At 55.2% G+C, this 23,563-nt stretch overlaps 7 protein-coding genes across 7 annotated transcripts; all 7 read right to left on the bottom strand.

Moving 5' to 3' along the window:
- Nucleotides 1-2,110: 2,110 nt before the first annotated feature.
- Nucleotides 2,111-3,295, bottom strand: LMJF_10_1320 (putative fatty acid desaturase; the record flags this gene model as incomplete). The annotated part of the gene is made up of 1 exon (XM_001681416.1): nt 2,111-3,295. The coding sequence occupies one exon, from the start codon at nt 3,293-3,295 to the stop codon at nt 2,111-2,113; it is 1,185 nt and encodes a 394-aa protein (XP_001681468.1).
- Nucleotides 3,296-6,280: 2,985 nt separating this feature from the next.
- LMJF_10_1310 (putative pteridine transporter) lies at nt 6,281-8,260 on the bottom strand (the record flags this gene model as incomplete). The annotated part of the gene is made up of 1 exon (XM_001681415.1): nt 6,281-8,260. The coding sequence occupies one exon, from the start codon at nt 8,258-8,260 to the stop codon at nt 6,281-6,283; it is 1,980 nt and encodes a 659-aa protein (XP_001681467.1).
- A 2,089-nt stretch (nt 8,261-10,349) lies between these two features.
- On the bottom strand, nt 10,350-11,831 carry LMJF_10_1300 (phosphate-Repressible Phosphate Permease-like protein; the record flags this gene model as incomplete). The annotated part of the gene is made up of 1 exon (XM_001681414.1): nt 10,350-11,831. One exon carries the CDS (start codon nt 11,829-11,831, stop codon nt 10,350-10,352), a length of 1,482 nt encoding a protein of 493 aa, XP_001681466.1.
- Nucleotides 11,832-13,918: 2,087 nt separating this feature from the next.
- On the bottom strand, nt 13,919-14,854 carry LMJF_10_1290 (conserved hypothetical protein; the record flags this gene model as incomplete). Its single annotated transcript, XM_001681413.1, has 1 exon — nt 13,919-14,854. The coding sequence occupies one exon, from the start codon at nt 14,852-14,854 to the stop codon at nt 13,919-13,921; it is 936 nt and encodes a 311-aa protein (XP_001681465.1).
- A 2,350-nt stretch (nt 14,855-17,204) lies between these two features.
- Nucleotides 17,205-18,155, bottom strand: LMJF_10_1280 (conserved hypothetical protein; the record flags this gene model as incomplete). The annotated part of the gene is made up of 1 exon (XM_001681412.1): nt 17,205-18,155. One exon carries the CDS (start codon nt 18,153-18,155, stop codon nt 17,205-17,207), a length of 951 nt encoding a protein of 316 aa, XP_001681464.1.
- Nucleotides 18,156-19,171: 1,016 nt separating this feature from the next.
- Nucleotides 19,172-20,113, bottom strand: LMJF_10_1270 (conserved hypothetical protein; the record flags this gene model as incomplete). The annotated part of the gene is made up of 1 exon (XM_001681411.1): nt 19,172-20,113. The coding sequence occupies one exon, from the start codon at nt 20,111-20,113 to the stop codon at nt 19,172-19,174; it is 942 nt and encodes a 313-aa protein (XP_001681463.1).
- Nucleotides 20,114-21,325: 1,212 nt separating this feature from the next.
- On the bottom strand, nt 21,326-22,273 carry LMJF_10_1260 (conserved hypothetical protein; the record flags this gene model as incomplete). The annotated part of the gene is made up of 1 exon (XM_001681410.1): nt 21,326-22,273. One exon carries the CDS (start codon nt 22,271-22,273, stop codon nt 21,326-21,328), a length of 948 nt encoding a protein of 315 aa, XP_001681462.1.
- Between the last annotated feature and the right edge of the window lie 1,290 nt (nt 22,274-23,563).

The raw sequence follows: 23,563 nt of genomic DNA, 5'->3' as shown, positions 1-23,563 counted from the left end.
AGAGAGGCAGGGAGCGGTGAATGTCATTTTGTACATGATGTATGTGGGGGTCTATGTGTGGGCGCACGGCCAAACAGAGCAAGGCCGCAAGCAAGCGCCTTGCCCTAGAGAGGCACAGCAAGCACACGAACATTTCTGTACTACATGCACGAAAAAGCAGCTCTCACCTCGTTGCGTATTTCTTTGCTGTCGAAAGAAGAGGGAATGAATCGCTTCATGGCAGGCGCAAATCCTTCTCTTCTCTCGTTGTTGTTGCTGTTGAGGGGGGGAGGGGAGGTGTGGTGGGATTCGATTTACGGGGCACCATCACTGCAGATGCCTCTTACGCATTAACGAAGAACAGATGAAACAAAAAACACTGAACGGAAGGAAAGCAACACGGCGGCGGCGTAGAGCTGCGCGTTGTCAGGTGCTCAACTACACAGAAACACGCGCACAGAACAACCTATGGGTTCGTTGAGTAGGCGGTGCCCTTCTCTCTCATTACGTCTCCTTAACATCTTGCGCGCCAGTCAACCTGCAAGGGTATAAAGTGCGATCCGACAGCTGCCGGGGCGTACCAACACGGCAGCGAGTCGCTGACGCACACGTGCATGTGTTCCTCCGGACATACGGTGCATACGCCAGCCTGAATGGCAAGAGGAAGAGGGCGAAGAAGGAGGGGAGAGAGGAGGCCACAGTAGGCGCACGCGCCTCCCACCTTGTCCTCTCTGCACGCTCCAGAAAGGGGCGAAAAAAACAAAAAGTGAAAACAAAAAAAAATGACAGCGCTCGCATCGGCACACGCAATCTGTTTCTCTTGTCTACGGTGAAGCCGGGGCAGAACCGCGAAAGGGTAACCATCATGGTGCGCAGGTGTTTGCTGGTCTGTGTTGCGGCAGATCGCTCTAGCGCTCTTCCACTCGTTGCGAATTTCACTGCGGTCACACGGCCGCTGTTTTTCCGCCTTTTCGTGCAAAGGAGTACCCGCGGCCCTAGTTAGCGGGAAGAAGGGCTGCGGAAGGAGGGCGGGGAGAAGAAAGGGAGACAGGGACGCGCACCATGCCCCCCCCTCCCTCTCCCTTTACAGTCACCAATCAAAAAACACACACATTCGAGGCAAAACTAACGGCAGAAACAGACGGAGGCAGCCCTAACGAGACCGGCGACCAGGACCGAGAAACTGGAGTCTTTTTCGTCAAGGAATCCTTTCTGCCGTACAGCAAGAAGCGGACTCCACCCTACCCCCGGCGATGTCATGGACGCATCGCGTCGTTCCAAGCAGCCGTAGGCACGGGTCGCAGCGATACACCGACCTAGTCGTCGCAGCACAGCCTCTGCCTCACACTCTACCCGTCCCCTGCCTCGCAGGTCGGGTCGCCTCACAGCCGCCCCCATGGTGCCGGGAGCCACCTGATGCATCCCCCTCGAGGTGGCCCAGGCGCCCCACACCTGCAGGCAGCTCCAGGGGGGGGTGAAGATGCATTGCAGTGGCGTCGACACTTTGCCCATGATATGGATGGGCACAAGCGTGTTCACTGTCTCAGGCCGCTCCAACGCAACGCCATCCACCACCCCACCGCCGACATCAGCAGCCATGCATCGCTCTGACATCCCGAACCGCATGGGTGATTGTCACTGGCACAACCAGAGGTGGCTTGGCATCGACAGGGGTTAAGACGACGCCAGGCTTCCCCGGTCAGAGTGAGGGCACTGAACCATGAGACCACACACGGAGAGGCGTATCCCTACGTCAGCGGGGCAAACGGAAAGGGAGAACAGGAACAACAAAGAGAAGCAGGCACGCAGACGGGCGCATACATTACAGAGAAGCGGGGTAATCATCACAGAGGATAAGCAAAGGAGGAGAGATGTGGCGTCCGCACCGAGGTGGTCCCACAGAGAGCTAAAAAAAGAGAGAGCTCGGCAAAAAGGAAAGGTGTGTACGGGGGTAAGGAGAAACACAGAAACGAACGGAAGAGGGACCGATGGTCTGATCAGAGCATGATGTGATGATGGTGACGCGCAGCCTTGGCATCACCGTCGCGAGCACCGGCACGATTTGACAGGACAGCACGCAGCGCAACTGCATCGTCGCTTCTCTTTCCATCTCGCATGCGCGTCTTCTGCATTACGCACCCTTCCCGGTGAAGCTGTAGAACACGCTGATGCCCTCGGACGGGATAACGTAGCGGCACTCTCTCCACGTCTCGCACAGCATCTCGACAAGGGAGCGACTGTCCGTGACGTAGGCGTCGCCGATGATGTCCTTGATGTGGTGGCGCGTCACCTCAATCGCGTGGTAGAAGGGCATCTGGCTAAAGAGGTGGTGCACGACGTGCGAGTTGTTGATGTAGTGCAGCCACTCGTTGATGATGAAGCCGTAGTCGCGGTCGACGGTGGCGATGGCACCGCGCACAAACGTCCAGTGCGCATGCGTGTAGTGCGGGATGCGCAGGTCGGAGTGCTGGAGGTAGGTGACGTAGAGCAGCCAGAAATTTGTCCACAGGTACGGCACGACGTACCAGCAAAAGACGTTGTAGGCGCCGTACTGGTAGGTGCAGAGACCCAAGATGAAGAGCGCAGCTACGATGCCGATGTTGGACAGCACGATGTCGGGCCCGTCGTCCTTGTGGAAGAGCGGCGACGAAGGCTCGAAATGGTTTGTGCGGCGACCGTAGTCTTGGCTTGCGATGTTGGCTACGAGGTACGCTGGCCAGCCAAACGTAAAGATGACAAACATATTCCACAGCATTACCAGCGGCGTCTCCTCGACCAGGCCAATCACGCGCTGCTCCTTGCGTGGCACAAACACCGTGTCCTTGGTGAGGTGGTTCGTGTGCTTGTGGTGGTTGCCATGGCTAATGCGCCAACTGTGGTACGGGACGAGGATGACGGAGTCGAGCAGCAGGCCGACGGCGTTGTTCAGCAAGCGGTACGAGCTGAAGGCCTGGTGCCCGCACTCGTGTGCGAGCACAAAAATAGCGAAGCCGTTGAGGCCCTGTGCTATCCCGAACACGGTCCACGCCGCAAACTTCACTGCGCCGACGACGGTCCAGCTGACGATGTTCGCGCCAGCCACACCATACACAACGCCCCCGAGGGCAGAAAGCACCGGCATCACTGCACGATACATGATGAAGTACAGCGCCAGGACCTGAAAGATGTCGCGGAAGACGTAGTACATGCCCCACACCGCCGAGCGCTCAAAGTACTTGGCGGGGATCTGGTCCTGGATCTGCTTGATGGTAAGCTCCTTCGGTGGCACCACCACGTCCACGTCCTTCTCGCGCCCCGCCTTGAGCACGGATTTCATGGCTGCAAAGAAGGCTAGACCGAGGGAATGTGTGTACGCGTATGGGAGTAGATGTGTATGGGCTATGTTGATAAGAATGCGGATAGCACGGCGTGGCCCTTCGCCTCCTTTTGCGTACTTCCCTCTTTGCCGTCCGCTGCAGGGGCGTGTGAATGTTGCGGGATCACAGAGAACAGGCGTGTCTGTGTGCACGTGTATGTGTGTGTGTGCGTGTGTGTCCTGTGAGGCTGTGCAACACGTGAAGAAGAGACCCGAAACAAAGGGAGAGGCGATGGGATGATGAAAGCAAATGGAGAAATGGGCGCCGCATGTGACATCGTAGCATTGCTGCTATTACGCCCGCCTGTGGCTCCTCTCCGCACATGATCGCTTCCGCGTGTGACCCGCGCCGGCACGCACCAGCAACGCCGTCAAGTGCGTGAGAGAGAGGCGTACCTTACGGGTCTGTGCGTCTGTAGACGTGACACAGTCAGAGAACGAGGAGGACAACGTCTTCTTGTCTGCCTCAACCTTCTACGCAGCACCACGCAAAAAAAAAAAACACTCACTCTCACACAAGAGCCGCTGGAGACAACGCAAAGGGAAGTGCTCAGCACTCTGCGGCCGTACCGCCTGCCAGTCGCACGATGTGTGGCATCGCGCAAACGGCACGGTCAACGACACGCCATGATAGCGCACAGAACCGTTCGGTACACTTTTTCGGTGTGTTCTTTTTGTTTCGTTTGTGCTTACGGAAATGCCGACATCACCAAAGCCAACTTTGGACAACAGAGATGGTGGAGCCTGCGAGGAAGAAAGGAAGGTCAGAGAAACAAAGAGCCGAAGAGAGGCAGGCCTCCGTTACGGTGTCAGCTCGAGCCAAACTAAAGAAATCGCAGTAAAAACAAGTACGGACACAAAAGAGCAAAGGCAGGCTGAAAGCAGGAGGAGCGAGCAGACACGTGCACAGGGATGCGACGCGCTCTCCGATACTTCACATGCACCGTCAGCGTAGGAGTACTTGGAGTCGCCTAGGCCTACGTGCTTGCGTGTACCCGTGTATGTACACTGGTGACTGCTGGCATTTATCTCCGTTCTCCTTCACGCCTCGCTTCTATGTAGTTAGGTGGGTGGGAAAAAACGGGGGTAGGGGGTAAGGGTATGGTGTGAAAGCAGTAGTAGTGTGCCTTCGCCCATACAAAGAGAGCCCCTCCACCCGCATAGATCTCCCAATGACGCTGGGACACGTGAACAAACTGAGTCACTGTAGTGCTCCATTATGTTTGTTCTGTTTCTGAGTGCACAGTGATAGTCTCTATTTCTCTTTGACTCCCCTTCTCAACGCACCACCGCGTGAAACACATGCAGGCTCCTTCCACTATTGTCTTATTTGTCCACTTGTGTGAGAGAGGGTTGCCGCAGCGCACACTTCGTTCGGTTCTCACCTTTCGACACTCTCCCGATTGCCCCAGTCCAGCACCCGACGCTTTACGGTCTCTGTCGCGCACGAAACAACTGAACCGCCAAGCAGAACATACACGCACGAAGAGACATCGCACATGCGCCTGTATGCGTATCAGTACCGCTTGCGTGCGCACGAAGCAAGCGACAGTCACCAGCGACCACGTGTAACAATGTGGAGGGGCCGCAGGGTGAGAAGAGTGTGAAACGGCTCACTACTTCTTTGTGTTGCTGGGGTGTCCCCATCAAGCAGGAGAGGTGAGAGAAGCGTTGCGTACGCTTATTTTTCCTTGCAGTGTACCAACGTGCACAAATGCCGGTGCTGCCAATGCGGTGCAGAGAGAGGAGAAAGAGACACATACGTGCGCATACACAAGCGTGCATTCGGAAAAAAAATACATATACAGCAGAGAAGGGGGACGAGGCGGAGGCAGTGAGGGGAGGAAGAAAAGGGGTGCGCGATATATAAATTCGTATGTGTCTGCTGACGAAAGGAGACAAGACAAGCGAAGAAAAAAACAAAGGATGAAGTCACCGCTGAAAAGACAACCAAAAATACAAAATGGTACTTGAAGACATGCACACAAACACACACACACACACGCACGCACGCACCGGCAGAGATGGAGAGAGAGAGAGAGAGGCGGTGGCAAAGATGCCAACGGAAAGGAGGAGAGCGTAGCACATAAAAGGATAAAATGACGAAGCGAAAGAGAAGGCATTACACGTCACTTTTTTCGCTTTCTTCCGTCTCCGCAACGCCCCATGGACTGCGGCTGTGGTGATACATGTTAGGGAGAAGCACGAGAGTGAACCTTGTAGTACACTGCATGGTTCTCCTTGGCGGTGGCTTTAGCGTTGAGCCTGACCTTAGAGATACACACACAGGCGGTACACGAAGCGAGAAAAGACGCACACAAAATTTAGGAGACAGAAAACACAGCAAAATGCCAGTGCTAAAAGGAAGCGACGCGCGTGCGTTACTCCGAAAGGCTTGAAACTCTCCTCCGCGTCTTCTTCATCTTTTCCTGTCAGCACGTACGACACGGAAACACGTACGTCCATATGGGGGGAGAGAGCACAGATAAACGAGCACGCAGTCACTTGTTCAGTGGGGTGGGGGGAAGGAGGTCATGCGCTGGGGCGAAAACAACACTGCCTTCTCTAGCTGTGCCCACTTCAGCGACGCGCAGCCTCATGAGATGCAACGGTCCCAAGCAAAAGACACTCGTAAAAACAAGACAGAAAATTGAAGAAGGTTGCATATACAAAACGAGAGTACAAGACCGAAGGAAAGAGAGGCGGCGGCGTAGTGCAGGGTCTCCAGGTGCCTGCGGTGCCGGTGCCGCATCATGAGCGCTGTCAAGCACGTTAGCAACAACGAAAAGACTGTAGCTGTACTTATATATATATATATAAGCGTTTATGTGTGGTGCACTGGAATAAGCGGTGCAGCAAGCACACGTAAAAGTCGAAAACAAAAAGGAAATTAAGAGGCCACGACACACACGCACATGAGTGGCGCGCATACCGCATCGCCGACGACTACTGCTGCCTCTCCGAATCTGGAAGCGATTTGGGCTGGGGCTTGGCGTGTGCGCTTGACGTTGCGTAAAACTTGTTGAGCCACTTCTGGAAGATGGACAGGGCCTCGACATCCTTCGGGTCGATCGGGTCGCAGATGCGGGTGCCGGGAATGAGCACAATCACTAGCGGAATGGCGATGAGCGGTGTGATGAAGTGGCCGGAGATGAGCAGCCAACGCAGGTTGCTGAAGTCGCACGGCGGGCTGGAGGAAAGAGGCCACACCGTTTCCATCAGAATCGCGCCAATCGTGGACGACGTCGACGCACCCATGTTGCTGAAGCTCGCCAAAATTGCAAACATCGTGCTCTCGCACCCCTTCGGACAGAGGCGCGAGATGAGCATGTTCAGTGGCATGAAGTTCAGCATGTTGCACACCTCGTACACGATAGCATCACCCATGATGTACATGGCGTGGTCCGGGATGCCGATGTACAAGTTCCATCGCTCGACAATGATGATGTCAAAGATGCTTGCAAGAATCTGGACAAGAGTGGTGCAGATTAGCGTGACGCGGTAGCTCTGCTTCGAGAAGACGCGCGCGAACAGGTACACACCAAACACGCCGGCAGCGTTGCCAATGACGGCGCCGACGGTGTTGTAGAATGTCTGAGAGAAGTGTGGCCCGTCCGGCAGACAGCTGGCATCCGACATGTAGAAGTTGTCCGTCCCGCCAGAGATGAGGATGTAGCACACCTGCTGGCACCACCCGAAGAAGTTGGCCTTCATGATCGTCATAGGGATGCAGAGGAAGCCGGTCGCGCACAGGATAACCGAGATGCTGACGCAGCCGTAGAGCAGCTGGTAGGTTGTACCCATGATGTTGAGCACGGTCAGCGCAACGACGCCAGCCGTCATGATGACACCGTAGACGGCAACAGAGATGTTGCGAGAGATGATCTCCTTGTTCACTCCAAAGATGCCGCACATGCAACTTGTCGCGACAAAGTCGTACTCGGTCACGTCATCGTCAAGCTCACCAAAGTTCACCAGCTCCCCGTCGCTGTTCTGCGGGGAGGACTCGTGATACAGCACGGTGGACTTCGTCTTGCTCTTGCCCGTGGTGATGTCGTGCATCCCCACGCCCTCCTTGATCGGCTCCGAGTCCGTCTCCTGCATCTGGGCCTCCTGTTTCAGCAAAAAGATGTAGTCCTCCTTGCGTTCGACCAGGTTCTTCTTCTCGCCATACCAGTTGAAGATGAAAAAGAAAACGCAGAAGGCCTGCAGGCCTGCGGAGAGGAAGATGCCGATGGTGGGGCGGCCCGAGTCGGAAAGCGGCCCTTGAATGGTCGACGCGATGATCGCACCCACCATGATAAGCGCCCAGATCCACGAGATCAGGTCGGCACCAGGAATGGGGTGGCGCTTGATAAGGCGGCTGTAGTGACCCTCTGACAGCACATCGATGTTGGCAATACAGAAGACCGAGATGAAAATCATAGCACCCGCGATGCCAGCGCTCGACTGCTTGAAGGGCAGGACGCCGTACACGATAGCGCACACCGCACCGGCAATACATGACAAGGCCATGTACCACCGCTTCGTGTAGCCGAAAAAGGCGAACGTGTCACTCAAGATGGCTGTCAGCGGCTTGATGGAGAAGCCCAACGAGCCAATGCCGGAGATGCGCTGGTACACCGCCGTGGTGACACCGTACTTCTTCATGAACATGGCGTACCTGGAAGAGTTGAGCAGCGTCTTCGCCAGACCTTTGCTGAGAATGTACACGATGCCAAGTGACATCACACACTTCGGCCCAAACGGTACCACTGCCGTTCCAAAGATCGGGATGTAGCGCATGAACGGGGAAGCGTCGAAGAGCGCGGCGGTGTCCGGGTGCACGTAGCCCTTGTCCTCCTCCCCCAGCTGCTCCGCGGGCGGCGTTGCGCAAAGCACGTCAGCGCCGCCGACAACGTTTCCGGTCTGCTGGCCAACGGTCATGGTCGCTTAGTGTGTGTGTGTGCGTGTGTGTGTGTGGAGGAGTGGGCGTACAAAGAAGACGCCAGGTCGTGGGAGAAGAGGGGAGCGGGCAAACACTTCGATTGCAGTCGTGGCAGGCGAGTGGGTGGATGAAAACGTGTACGAGTCTTAGTGAAAGAGAAACAAAAGGGTGGGCGGTGTGTTCGTGTTTTTGCTGTTATATCTGTCAGAGAGCAAAGGGGGGAGCAGGTTTGCGCAGAGGGAAAAAAGAAGATGCAAGGCGTACGTTGAGGGAGTGAGAGCGTTTCAAAAAAGGGAAGGGATCATACCGGCAGCAGCAGCATAGCCGGGGAGAGCGAAGCGTGTATGCAGCTGCGCATTCAGCTCACGCGCATACCGTGTAGCCGTGCCGCACACTCGAAGGCGCATCAAATCACGGTTGAAACATATGAAAGAGGTGGCCTACTCGGGACACAGGCAGTTGCCCCACGTCGCCGAGTCATCGAGGTGGCCGGGCTCATGCGCACACGTGGAAGCGCTTGCCCGAAGACGAACAGACTAGACGAAATCAGCACGCGTCTTTTTTCTGCACTGTTCTTTGCCGGTAAGTCACTGGACTTCCTTAAGGCTCTCAGGGAAAAAGAAAACACTTGAGAGTCGCCAAGGGCAACAAATTCCGCAGCATGTCAGACAACGCTTGGATGTCTTGTCCTCTCGTCACACAGCTGCGCAGCAGTCACTGCCTGAAGTCGTTTCTCGTCAGGGAGGCGTGAACATCTACCTCTCAAGCCTCACACGGCTTTCTTGCTTTGCTCTCCCCTGGATATGATTGATTACAGAAGTAAAACACAGGTTTTTTCCGTTGAACTGTTTCCTTTATGTTCTCACTTTTGAAAGGGGTGCACCGCAACGAAGAGTCTTGCTCATCATACGAGGGTACATCAGAGCAAAACGGGGCGCCCACGCGCAAAGAGTCGACTGGAGTGTCAGAAGCAAGTGAGCAAAACGAGTAACAGGATGTATATCACGACCTATTGCTTTCGACTGTCCAAGCATCTTTGAGCGAAAGGAGAGCAGGGGGTACGCGCGAAAATGAATCATAGCCTGCTGATGTTTGTCTTTTCCGAATGCGACTTTCCAGCGACAAGCGAGATGGGAAGATGAAGAAACGAAACAGAGAGAGACATGGGAAGAGCAGAACAGGCAAAAAATATATATATCTATATATATATATAGATATATATCTATATATATATATATATATATAGATATCGATGCATATATATAGACGAGCAAAGAAGCTACGAAAAAGACACGAAAGCGAAAGAGGAAGGGTTCACTGCACGCCTTAAGATTCCTCGTTTTTCGCGTTCTTGCTGCCTCCTGGTGGGTTGAGGTTTGGGGTTATTCTCTCTTCTTTCAATGGGAGTGCAGCGCCGTGAGCTACAAAAGAATTAACAGCAACACACAGAAAACAACGAAACGCGCTACGCTGAAAACGTTAAAAAAACACGTACACGCGCACACACAAGCGCACGCAAGAGCTAACAGTCGGCAACCGGAAAAAAAGACGAAGATGAGGCATGAACGGAGAAACAAATGAGTCGAAACAAACAAGTCAGTGGATTACATTGAAATACATGAACAAGAGACCGAAGCAACGTCCTTTACAGCGACTGAGAGAGGGAGAGAGACAGGAATAAAAGGAGATCAGTCAACCTTGCACAATGAAAGTCGCACTTCTGGGAAAAGGTGTGTGTGTGTGTGTGTGTGATAAATGTGTGTGCACAGCTGCGTGTCCGTTGTAGGTGCCTGTGAGCGTGGGCAACTGTTCATGTACCTTGAAAACTCACAATGCGGCAAGAAACACAAGCACACACACACACACACACACACACCTCACATACGGCAGAAAGCACACACATGCGGCAAACCCAAATTGGCATGAAGCAAAGAGGGGAAAAAGAAGGTGTCTGGCGAGCAGGGGGGCTTTGCAAATGGTTCAGCACCAGAAACTACGAAGTGATACCAGCAAAAAGAAGGAGGAAAATACTTTCCTTACGACGTAAACATTTAACTGCCACTTTCAGGAGCGCACGCCAAGAGAGATCTACATGGCAGGGGCACTAGCACCCTGGGCGAAGAACATGGCCGAGATAATGGCGGTGACCACGAGGGTAAACACCCAGCCACCGTACATCTTCAACACCATGAGCCAGCGGATGTTCAGGAAGCCAACGTCGACGATGCTGACGGCGATGACACCGCCAGTGATGCAGTGAGTGGACGAGACGGGAATGCCGTAGCCGGAGGCGAACGACACGACGAGCGCGGCCGACAGCTCCGCAGAGAAGCCGCGGCTTGGCGTGATGACAGTCAGATCCTCACCCATCAGACGCATCAGCCGGATACCGAAGGTGGAGAGACCCAAAACAAGACCGGCACCACCGAGGCACAGCACCCAGATCGGAACAGAAGAGCTCTTCTCCACACCGCCCGTCTGGTACACCTGGTAGATGGCGGCAAGCGGGCCGACGGCGTTACTGACATCGCTCGCACCGTGGGCAAAGGAGGCGCAGATGGCGGTGAACACCTGCAGGTAGCGAAACACGCGCTCGGCACGCCATTCGTACTGCTGGACCTGAAGGCCGCTGGCACCAGTGACCTGGCGCTCCTCCGATTGCTCTGAGTCGGAGGCCTCCGATTGGCTGACAACGTCGCCAGTGACCTCACGAGCCTTGTGCACGTCCTCGTCGTTGAGAGGCTCACGCTGAGTCGATCCCTCCGTCGTGCTCGGACGCTCCTCAGATGCAGCGAAGGCATGCGCCTCGTCACGAGCAACCAAGCGCTTCAGAAGGGGAATGAAGACGCACGAGAGCACGCCAGCGCCGGCGCCAATGCACGTAGCCACCCAGGCAGCTTTGCCCACCGACCACTTGAGGCGCTTCGACGCACCCTTGAAGAGCACGAAGAAAGACTCCAGGAAGAAGGCAATGGCCACAACGACGGGCAGGGTGTACATCGCGCGCTTCACACAGTTCTTAGGGCGAAGCACGAGGAAGCGAACCAGGCTGTAGATGATAGCCGATACAGCGCCGGTGAGCACAGGCGAGATGAACCAGGAGGCGACAATCGGGGCCACACCGCTGAAGAACGGGAAGTCGTCCTTCCTCTTCGCCCAGCTCACCGCACCACCGCCGCCGTAGACCAGCGCGAAGCCGATCACGCCACCGCAGATGCTGTGTGTCGACGACACGGGAAGACGCAGCCACGTGGCTACCGCCAGCCAGCAGAAGGCGGCGCCACAGGCGCAAAGCATACCGTACATGAAGACATATGGCTGTTTCGCGAAATCCTTGGGGTCGGCAACCCCACTGGAGATGGTCGACGTCACCTCACCACCGAGCGTCACCGCACCGCCAAATTCGCAAACAGAGGCTACGATGACAATCTGCGTGAGGGTGAGAATGCGCGCACCATACGTGGTACCAAAGGCGTTGGCCAAATCGTTCATGCCCACGCCGGCGCCGGTGAGGAACGAAACGAAGCCGCCCACAATGACGATCCACAAATAGGGATTGACATTCGCCATTTTCGTGGTACTGGCGTTGATCTGTTTAGGTTCCAGAGAAGGTGGGCGGAGAAGAGGAGGTGGGAGTGGAAGGGGAATCGAAGAGATGAGGAGTGAATGACAAATGAATGCAGCCGTGCAGCCTTGGTTCAGCTTAAGACGATGGCAGGGAGGGGAAAGGGTAGTGAGTACGCGTCTGAAGAAGAGCACAAAGCAGACCACAAACGAAAAAAGGGGCGAGATGACCCAAAACGGTAAAGAGAAAGAACGTTATATGACGAAGAAATAAGAAGTATCAAGTGAAATAGTCCGGGTGCTAACGAGGAGAGAGGAAATGAGAGCGAAGAGAACGGCAGCTTTTGGAGTCGCGTATCGATGGAAAACGTTGATGCGTGTGTGTTGGCCAGTCGAGGAGAACAGAGGGGGGCGGTGGTAAAAGAGACGCTTGCATCCGTTGCGGTGCATCATTTCCGCATATGTTGAGAGCAGGGTGAGAACAAGAGAGAGAAGGTGCGCAAGGGGGAGGTGTATGATCACATTTTTCGCCACAGACAAGTAGCGCGCCAGAGAGAGGGAGCGGGACAAGGTCGAAAAACATGAAACACCACAAGTTCCTCTGGCTCGGTCGATGTTCATTAGAGAAGTGAGACGGCTTGAGATGAGGGGTGGGGACCTCGCCGCGAACCACAGGGCCTCACTTCTCCCTCCCTTCACAAACAGTTGTGGGCGGCACACTCCAGACTCTCTCAGAAAGAGAACGAAGAAGGGCCTTGGCAGCACGCCTGCGAGAGGGCAAGGGATCTGAGGAAGGAAGAAAGTATCTTGCGGCAGTTCAGCACCATCTAAGTACCGGCTATGTCAGTAGTGACTGCCTCCTTTCGTTCACCCTCTTTGTTAAGCTTCATTTTGTTCTCCTGTGCACAAGGGGTGATACCGTGTTGCCGTGCCTGCTCTTCCCTGTTGGTCTCCGCTTATTCGGCCTTGTCCGCGATTCGTCCAGCCGCGGCATTGTCCTAGAGTGGTCGAGAAGAGGAGCATGAAGGAGCAGGCAGGTGCGGAGAAGAGAGTGCGCTCCGTTACGTCACCGCAGAATAATAGTTGCTCACACGCAGAGAGAGAAACAGAGATGTGAACGCAAGCCATCACACGAGCAAAGAGCAGATGCGAAAACAACAAAAAGAAACATACAAAGTGCCAAAAAAAAAACAGGCAAGAGCAAACACAGCAAATCTTTCGTTTTGAGACCGTTCCTGTTCTCCCATACCGCATGATCTGACCCCCACCCTACCCCCGGCGATGTCATGGACGCATCGCGTCGTTCCAAGCAGCCGTAGGCACGGGTCGCAGCGATACGCCGACCTAGTCGTCGCAGCACAGCCTCTGCCTCACACTCTACCCGTCCCCTGCCTCGCAGGTCGGGTCGCCTCACAGCCGCCCCCATGGTGCCGGGAGCCACCTGATGCATCCCCCTCGAGGTGGCCCAGGCGCCCCACACCTGCAGGCAGCGCCAGGGCGGGGTGAAGATGCATTGCAGTGGCGTCGACACTTTGCCCATGATATGGATGGCACAAGCGTGTTCGCTGTCTCAGGCCGCTCCAACGCAACGCCATCCACCACCCCACCGCCGACATCAGCAGCCATGCATCGCTCTGACATCCCGAACCGCATGGGTGATTGTCACTGGCACAACCAGAGGTGGCTTGGCATCGACAGGGGTTAAGACGACGCCAGGCTTCCCCCCGCGCAGAGTCGGGGCACTGAACCATGAGACCACACACGGGGAGGTGTATCCCAAAATTATCAGAGACATAGAGCAATCAACGAAAAGGAAACGAGAGGCATTCGTGAGACACCAAATAACTCTCAGCCACACAGTGCACTTCGAGAAAGTGAAGTAAAAAGGGTAGCGAAGGGTAGTGGAGGCGTTCGTTAGGTAAACTGGTTTAAAAAGATTGCCGGCGGCAGGCACAGCTGATCACGAAAGTAGTAAGGGCGGTAGTGGTAGTGCGGACAAAACCGATAAAAATGGGAGAGGACTACAGAGAGCACCGACAATGTGAAAGAAAGGGTCAGCGGAAAGTGAGTAGGGAGGCTGGGCCTCGAATGGCCTAGAAGATCATTTGACCAACGATATTACCATATCCATGGAACGGGTAGTCGATGGTGATGCGGCCCTCGTGGGTGTCGCCAAGACCGCTGTACAGATCGCACTTGCCATCGCTGCGCATCACGATGCCGGAGGCGAAAACGCAGTCCTCGAGGACCGGTAGCTTCGCCGGGCAGGCTGGATAGCATGACTTTGTTCCAATCACGTGCTCGGTGTCCAGCTGGCGTGTCTCGGCGTCAAAGACGAAGGAGATATTAATGTATACCATGAGCGGCTCCCCAGATGGCTTTGTGTCGTTGTACGCAAAGTGGCCGATGCAGCCAATTTTACCGCTCGATAACAGATACGCCTGGTTGACGCCGCCCCACGTCCCTGGCCTGATGAAATCGATCGCCTTCGCCGTTGCGATCACTTCCGTTGTTAGGTGGTCAATGGTGTCGACCGTGGAGAACCCCACGTATACTTCCGCCCTCGTTCGAACACGCGAGAAGACGCCGAGACGGCCATCTTGGAGCGGAACCACGCGGATATCCTTCATGTAGTCAGGACCTGTCGTGAAGTAGTTTAACTCCACCGGCGTGCCGCGGTAGAAGTAGCCGTAGTAGCTGAGGATCGCGTTGCCGTTCTTTCGAACGCGTGTACCGCCGAAGATCATCTCGTTGTTGATTTTCGCAATGTACGGGTCCTCCAGCTCCCAGCTGAGCTCCGGCACTGCCGTGAACTCGTCCTTGCCCGTCTCCTCGAAGAGGCGCACGTGCGAAGCGGCCCAAATATCGCGCTTTTCAACGCGGCCGTAGATGTGCGTCTTGCCCTTGTAGGAGAAGGGGACAGAGCAGTTGTACACGTCATAGCCGTCAACACCTTTGAAAGTGAGCAGCACGCTCTCGTAGACACGCTTGTTGGCCTCGAAGGACGCCTTGAGAGCCTTCAACAACATCTGCACACTCTGCACTAGAGAGAAGGGTGTATGGAGGAAGAGAGGACAGCAAGTATGTAATTGTGTACGTATGCGTGTGTGTACGTGCACGAGCGTAACGGCAAGCCCCAGACAGTGGAATAGACCCACAGCAGTGGTGATCGGACAGACCGCGGACACACTGAGGGCGAAGAGAGGAGGGAAGTGGCGAGTGCGTGGAACGACAGAAGCGAGAAGTCCACAACAAAAAAAAGAGGAGAGAGAGGCAAAGAGGGCCCAGCAGTGACTAAAAGGAAAGGTGAAAGAAGCTGAGAGGGAGGGAGTGGATTCTGGATCTGAGCTTGCCTGCCGTAGTGTCGAAACAACGCGTACGAAGACACCTCTGAGTGCAGAGGAGCGCGCAATTGTTTAGAAAAAGGCGCCCACAGGAGAAACACGACAAAGCGTGTGCCAGGGAAGCAAAGAGAGAAGGAGAGTTCGATGTTGGTGCCGACATCTGCGTGGCTGACGTTTGGAGAGTGATCAAGCGGGTTTGGGAGCGGCTGCGTGTGCCCTTCAACTCATTCATCCCTCACAAGGGGCTGTACTCCATCACTACAACAAAGCCGCGTACATCCTGCATGTGCGTGCCATATGCGTCGGGCTGTGGAGGAGGACGATCCGTGAGAAACTTCCTCTCAACAACACATGCGCGGAGGTGGAAGTGAAGTGTATTACACCACCCCTTGTAAATGTGTGCGTATGTTGGTTGGTCGCCTCTTCTACCATATATCTCCCTGCGTTGTTCAAAATGAATCCATCTAGTGGAAGAATCGTAAGAATCGATCGGCGCGTGGGTGCATCTTCGTTTGTTTGCGTTTTGTACGCGGGTGTGTCGATGCGTGCGTTTGTGCGTATGTTTGGATTTCGCGATAGGACATACAAACGGGCGATCCAGAGATACACAGAGAGAAAAAGACGCACACCAGCACACAGACCACACAGAGACAGGCAGGCTGAGAGAGAGAGAGAGCTAGCTCAACGAAAATGTGGATGGACAAGAAATACTGGCATCGCATCAAAAGCAAATCAGGAAGAATCCAGAGAGAAAGAGAGCGACATAGCAAGATGGAGCTGACGAAGAAGAAAAACAGAAGACACGTGCACGCAGGGAAAGGAAGCACAAAGAAGCACGCAACACCGCTCACAGCAGGACACACGGAGGGAGAAAAGAGACGGGCTCAGACAGAGATGGAGACCAGCAAAACAAAAGACACGACAGAAGAACAGATCACGCACACATACGCACACACACACACACGCACCCAGGTACGCAGAGACACGCCAATACACACACACACACACACACGTGTATAGAGAGGCGAAACAAAAGACACTTCACCGCAACCGTGTGTAGAAGTGTGCTCGTGGTGTCCAATTTGACTGCACATCGAAAGGAAGAGAAAGCGGGTGAACGAGAGAGAAGGGAAAAAGTGTAAAGGTTGCAACGCGCCACTCCGTCACATGCGCTTTGCCTCGATTGCAACAACGAATGATGATGGGGGTGTGCATGAACTACACCGCCACCCGCAAGCACACACATCCAGTTGGTACGAAGATCCTTGGCGAGTCGTCGTGTGATAGCTTGAACTTGATGCAAGGCCGCCTCCAAGACCTCAGAGGAGGCGCTACACGAACCGCAACAACAACTTCATCGTATACCCTCACGCTTTCCAGAAAGACAACAAGACCGCTCAAAGAGTTGCCGTTTGTGACATGTTCACCTCACCCTGTCCACACTGTAGTAAGGGTGTGCGCTGCAGCTTCGGAGAGATGTATAGGGTGAGGTGGTGTCGCGCACCGCCCGAGACATCCAGCTACCCACCAACTCGCTGCTTACGGCAGCGCTCACTCCCGCGCGAGAAGAAAGAGCCGAGGTCTCACCGTTTCGTACGTTTTTGTTTCGTTGAGCGCGAAGACGTGTGGATACATTTGTGTGTGGGGGTGTGGGTGAGTGCCTTTGAGCGAAGATCAGAGGGGAGCATACGGGTGTGCGTACGAGTGGACCCTACTACAATTAGCTATAGAGCAAGAGAGCGAGCACAGATGCACAGACACACATGTAAAGCTGCCTCAATGGAAAGAAGCAAGAGAAAGAGGAAGTCGCCAGCACGCCACTGAGCACAAAAAAACGCGTGTGGGGATCTCAATGTCAGCATTGAACCAGAGGTAAAAGAGAGGCAAGAGGACGAAAGAGAGCACGTACACGCCGCCTGTGGAGGAGCATTCTTTGGTGAATTTGGGGAGCGTGCATATGAGCTTGTGTATCTTGGACTGTGCGTGTGTGTGTGTGTGTGTGTGTGTGTGTATGGGTGAGTGGGTGAGAGGGTGCTCAAAACGAGAGCTGATCAACGACTGCACCATATCCCTCAAACGGGTAGTCAATCGCGATGCGACCCTCACAGGTGTCGCCCAACCCGCTGTACAGGTCGCACTTGCCATCCTCACGCATCACGATACCAGAGGAAAAGGCGCAGTCTATGAGCCGTTCTGCCTTGACGGGGTAATCCGGATAGCAGCTACGGGTGCCAATGATGCGCTCCATCTCTGCTTGCTTCGTCTCGGGGTCCAGAACGAAGGAGTAGTTCAGATACACCGACGTCGGGCAGTCCTTGTCGTCCTTGCTGTTGTAGCTGTAGTGTGCAATGCACCCAACCTTGCCGGAGGTGAGGAGATACGCCTGATTCACGCCGCCCCAAGCACCGGGGTGAAGGACATTAAGCGGCTCTGCCTCATTAATCACCTTTTGTGTCAACTCACTCAGGTCGTCGATGATGGTGAAGCCGATGCAGGTGTAGACATCTGTCTTGGGGCGGGAAAAAACGCCTATGCTGCCATTCGCTAGCTCCACACAGCGGATGTCCTTCATGTTGTCGGGCCCTGTCGTGAAGTAAAGACCCTGCTCAATCCCGCCACGGAAGAAGTCGCAGTAGTAGCTTAAGAGGCGGTTGCTGACCTTGCGAATGCGTGTGCCGCCGAAGAGGGCTTCACCCTTCACGCTCGACACGAAGGGGTCCTCCAACAACCACGTCATCCCGTCCGGCACTGCCGTGAACTCGTCCTTGCCCGTCTCCTCGAAGAGGCGCACGTGCGAAGCGGCCCAAATATCGCGCTTTTCAACGCGGCCGTAGATGTGCGTCTTGCCCTTGTAGGAGAAGGGGACAGAGCAGTTGTACACGTCATAGCCGTCAACACCTTTGAAAGTGAGCAGCACGCTCTCGTAGACACGCTTGTTGGCCTCGAAGGCCTTCTTGGCCTCACAGACCACCTGGGGTGAGCTCATCGTGCTGGCCGACTCAAATGTCGGTGTGAGTGAAAGGGAGAGCGGGCAATGGGAACAGCTTCGACTATCTTGACGTGCCGGAGGGGATAGAGGGGGCGATACACGTTAGTACAAACGGTAGCCAAAGCCGAAAAAAATGGGGAAACATGCACAGAGGAAAGGGAAAGAGAGAGAGATGAGACCTATGCAAGTTTACGTATGGTTGATTGTCTTCGATGATGTATGTGTTTGCCCAACGCTACAAAAACAAGAACCCGCTGAACCGCCCAAGGCAAACACGGGAGATACTGAGACGAGGAAGTGAAGTGAGAGAAGAGAGGGTGTGAGATGAGGGAAGCGAATATGCACAGGGTGTATGCGGTTATGCGCGTGGGCGTGGGTGTTTGTAGGCGTGACCTGAATCGGCTCCCTGGTGGGCTGTCACCGCCAGTGAAGCGATATAGGGTATGAGTATGGAAGAGAGACAAGGGAGCAGTGGTGGTACACGTGGGGGAGAGGAGGGGGAGGCGTGAAGGTGGGTTTGTGGCCCGCAAGAGCGGTCATCAAGTGCAGTCCTGTGAGGGAGCAATCGATGCATCAGGCGCTCACATAATGCGTTGGGTCAGAATGAGCACGCAGACCTACATGGAGGAACCCTTGGTATTCCACCACCGCGGCGACGAGCAGGGGGTGGACACATGCAAACACGAACACTTGAAAGTTGGGAAAAAGGGGGGCTGTAATTTCACTCAAGAAGAGGAAGGAGTAGCTATACTCAGCCAGTCTTACGAGGAGCTAGACGAAAAGAAAACGCTACACCGGCACAAGTGCGGAATCACGGCACAAAAATGGGAGAAATACGCGGCAATTGATAAAGTGCTGGAGGGGGAGGCCAATGAGGCCATCCAATACCGCTAGGGGAGGGGGAGGGAGAGACAAGTACACATACAAACGCCTTCAAGGCTAACGAAGGGAAGGGAAGAGGATCAGCAAGATAAGAAGGGCGGCGTGCTCACCGACGTCTGTGTCCCCCACCTCTAAAACACCAAGTCATTCACAACGGTGCCGTACCCCTTAAACGGGTAGTCAATGGTGATGCGGCCCTCGTGGGTGTCGCCAAGACCGCTGTACAGGTCGCACTTGCCATCCTCACGCATCACGATGCCGGAGGCAAACGCGCAATCGGCAACGGATGGCGACTTTGACGGGCAGTCGGGAAAGCACCCCCTCGTCCCGATTAGCTGAAAAGTGTGTGTATTGTTCCTTTTCGGGTCGTAGACAAAGGATGTGATGCAGCACACGTTGCGCTGCTCCCCGTTCGCGTCCTTGTCAAGGTAGCCGTGGTGGCAGATGCAGCCTATGTTCCCGCTGGAGAGCAGATACGCCTGGTTGACGCCGCCCCACGCGCCCAGGAAGGGGGCGTTATTGATGGGCTTTGCCTCAGCAATCACCTCGCGCGTAACTTCATTAAGAGAGTTAACGGTGGTGAAGCCGATCAGGCAGGAGCCCTCCGTCTTGTGGCAGGAGAAGATGCCGATGGTGCCGTCGGCGAGTTGCACAATGCGGATGCTCCTCATGAGATCAGGCCCCGTGGTGTAATATGTGAGTAGCTGTGGCATACCGTGGTAAAAGTCGCAGAAGTAGCCCGTCACATTACCGCCGCTTTTGATGACTTGAGTGCCGCCGAAAAACAGGCTGCCCTGCACCTTTGAGACGAAGGGATCTTCCAACTGGTATGTGAGCTGGTCTGGAACGACAGTGTATTCATCCTTCCCCGTCTCCACAAAGAGGCGCACCCGCGAATCTGACGACTTCTCACGCCGCTCAAATCGACCAAAGAGGTGGTGCTTGCCCTTATACTGAAACAGGAGAGAGCAGTTGTACACGTCATATCCGTCAACGCCCTTGAATGTGAGGAGAGAACTCTCGTAAATATTCTTGCTCCCCTCAAAAGCGAGACGCATCTCTTTGAAGGACATCTTGGTGCTCCTCGGAAGCGACCGAGAGCACAGGAAAAAGCCACAATGAGACTGCGCTGAGTCGTCGAGGAGGGCCTCTCATCACAGAAACTGGGAGAGTGAGAAATCGAGGAGAACAGCGTGCCGAAGTGCGTGTGTGTGTGTATGTGTGTGTGTGTGCGCGCGCACGAGTGGGGGTGTACTGATCTCTGAGCAGCTGAGTATCAAACACAGACAAGCGCATGAGTAGGTGGAGGACAAAGAAGTAGAATCGGCTCAACGACCAGGTAGTAACTTGAAGCTGCACCGAGCTAAAGACAAAAGCCAGAGGCGAGTCAAACAAAAACTCTCACTTGTCCATCCTCCCATACCGCATGATCTGACCTCCACCCTCTCTCCCGGCCCCTCACAGCGTCCCCATCGCGTGGTGCCAAGCAGCAGCAGACAAGCGCTACCACAATGCCCGCGTGGGCACCGCAGCACAGCCTCTGCCTCACACTCTACCCGTCCCCTGCCTCGCAGGTCGGGTCGCCTCACAGCCGCCCCCATGGTGCCGGGAGCCACCTGATGCATCCCCCTCGAGGTGGCCCAGGCGCCCCACACCTGCAGGCAGCGCCAGGGCGGGGTGAAGATGCATTGCAGTGGCGTCGACACTTTGCCCATGATATGGATGGCACAAGCGTGTTCGCTGTCTCAGGCCGCTCCAACGCAACGCCATCCACCACCCCACCGCCGACATCAGCAGCCATGCATCGCTCTGACATCCCGAACCGCATGGGTGATTGTCACTGGCACAACCAGAGGTGGCTTGGCATCGACAGGGGTTAAGACGACGCCAGGCTTCCCCCCGCGCAGAGTCGGGGCACTGAACCATGAGACCACACACGGGGAGGTGTATCCCTACCTCAGCAGGGAGCGGAAAGGACAGGGGAAAGGGGGGCTTCAGAGCTAATCAGGTGAAGCAAGCAAGAGTGCAGAGGGAGCAGAGGGAGGGAACCAAAAAGAAGGGAAAGAGCAGAAAATAATAGACGTGTGCGCCTGCACCGCCCTGCACTACTGCGTTTTCCTTTTTGTGATGGTGATGGTAACACGCGCATCACATTTCTGCGCTACGTGCCAACGTGTCACAATCGATGCTGCAATGAGTGACCCGGTGTTGCGCGACTGTCTACATGAGTTTCAGCCCCCCCTCCTCCTGGGCCACCTGCCCAAACGCACAAGCACAGAGAGTGATCACAAGGAGGAAGCCATGGGGAAGTGCAAGTCCCCAATGATGGTGCCATGGCCCTTGAAAGGGTAGTCTATGGTGATGCGGCCCTCGTGACTGTCGCCGACCCCACTGTAGAGATCTACCTTGCCATCGCTGCGCATCACGATGCCAGAGGCGAAAACGCAGTCCGCCAAAAGGGGAACCTTGGGCTCGCACGGTGGGTAGCAGCTCTTTGTGCCGATGATCTTTGCACCTGTAATCGCTCGGCTCTGGGGGTCGAGCACGAAGGCGTAGTTCACGTAGACGCTCTGTGGCTGCTGCTTCTCATTCGTGTCCTCATAGCTGTAGTGTCCAATACAGCCAACCTTGCCGCTGGAGAGGAGGTATGCCTGGTTGACGCCGCCCCACGCGTTCTCGGACAGGATGTCGAGCGGGGGTGCCTTGGCAATCACCTCGGCGCCGAGTTCGTCGATGGAGTTGAGGATCACGAAGCCGATAGAGGCCTTGCGCCCTACTCGTGGGCGTGAAAAGACCCCGAGACGGCCGTCCTGCAGCTGAAGAACGCGAATATCCTTCATGCAGCCAGGGCCTCTTGTGAAGTACGTCAGCTCATCTGGCGTGCCGCGGTAGAAGTAGCCATAGTAGCTGAGGATCGCGTTGCCGTTCTTTCGAACGCGTGTACCGCCGAAGATCATCTCGTTGTTGATTTTCGCAATGTACGGGTCCTCCAGCTCCCAGCTGAGCTCCGGCACTGCCGTGAACTCGTCCTTGCCCGTCTCCTCGAAGAGGCGCACGTGCGAAGCGGCCCAAATATCGCGCTTTTCAACGCGGCCGTAGATGTGCGTCTTGCCCTTGTAGGAGAAGGGGACAGAGCAGTTGTACACGTCATAGCCGTCAACACCTTTGAAAGTGAGCAGCACGCTCTCGTAGACACGCTTGTTGGCCTCGAAGGCTGCCTTCACTTGCTTCATTCTCGGGCGTCCTTTTCAGCGAGGGGGCAGCCAGGGGGTTGGCGGAGTTGGTGATACTGCCCACGGAATACGAAGCGTAAGAGTTGGAAGCCCTTGTGCGCAAAGCGGTCAGAGTGAGAGAGGGAGAAGGGCACATGCGTATGGGGCGTGGGCGGATGGAGGGGGACAGAAGACAACAAGAGAGAGTGGAACGACACGCAAAAAAGAGGCGGAGGGCACGTCAGCGACGAAGCATGTCCCCGCAATATCACAGGCCACTTAGCAAAGGCACGCACACATCGTGAGAAAGAGGGTGGACAAAGGGAAAAAGAGGAGAGGGTCCAAGGAAGAAACACGAATCGAGGAGCTACGCGCCTTCGAATCAAGGGCGGCAAGCGCATGGCAAGGGAAGGGGGCACTCTGGCGGTATGACCATCGAAAGATTCATGGCCGCTGGGACGTGGAAAGCAAACGAGCAAGCCACATTTAGACAGGCACAAGGGCACATGGTCATCGGCCCGCAGCGGCTGCGATTGCGAGAAGATGCGAGAGGCGAAGTGCGGCGAATGGTAATGCTGCAGGGAGAAACGCACAACGAAAAGGCTAGTTCATTATCCGAGCCACATATCCCACAACTAACCTTCCTTGACGATACCCACGGATACATCAAGGCTGCTGCCTCGTCTCCGTTACTGCCCCCTCTCCCCCCTCTGAGTCCGCCACTGCACGACGCATGCAATGAAAGGTGAGGAAGGTGAAACTACCTTGTTTATACTTGTCGTTGCCTCCTCGATCCTCAACTTCGTTTTTTTTTCACTCTTGATGCGGAGAGAGAGACGGTGTGTTACACTACTCGCCCGCAAGCAACAGAAACCACTAACGTTGTGAGGAAGCATTTGGGGGGAGAGTGGGCATTGTCAGTCGTCAAAACGGGGAGAAAAGGAGGGGAAGGGTAACCCACATCGAACGCGAGAAGCGAAAGAGAGCCTCCAACGCAGCTGCTGCAGTGAGGCTCAGACTCTGTGTCACTGCCCACGTTCGGCATTCTTATTTTTCGCGTCTTACGCCCTGTTCTTTTCCTGTGTGCTGGACAAAAAGAGGCGATGATTCTCCATTGGTTGAAGAAGACAGGCAGGCACACAGAGGAGGCACAGTGGTGTGTCTTCCCTCACACGCATTCGCGCCCGCCTTTTCTTTGCTGTGGGTATGTTGGTTGAAAAAGTATCGATCTGTCTCTCTACAATTCTGCATAGCTGGGTGTGTTGGTGTGGGTGAAGTTGCTTTCGCAAAGGTACGGGCGCACCAAAGAAG

This window comes from Leishmania major, chromosome 10, assembly GCF_000002725.2.
Source record: "Leishmania major strain Friedlin complete genome, chromosome 10".
Classification (NCBI taxonomy): Eukaryota; Euglenozoa; class Kinetoplastea; order Trypanosomatida; family Trypanosomatidae; genus Leishmania; species Leishmania major.
This window is presented reverse-complemented; position numbering and strand designations above follow the sequence as displayed.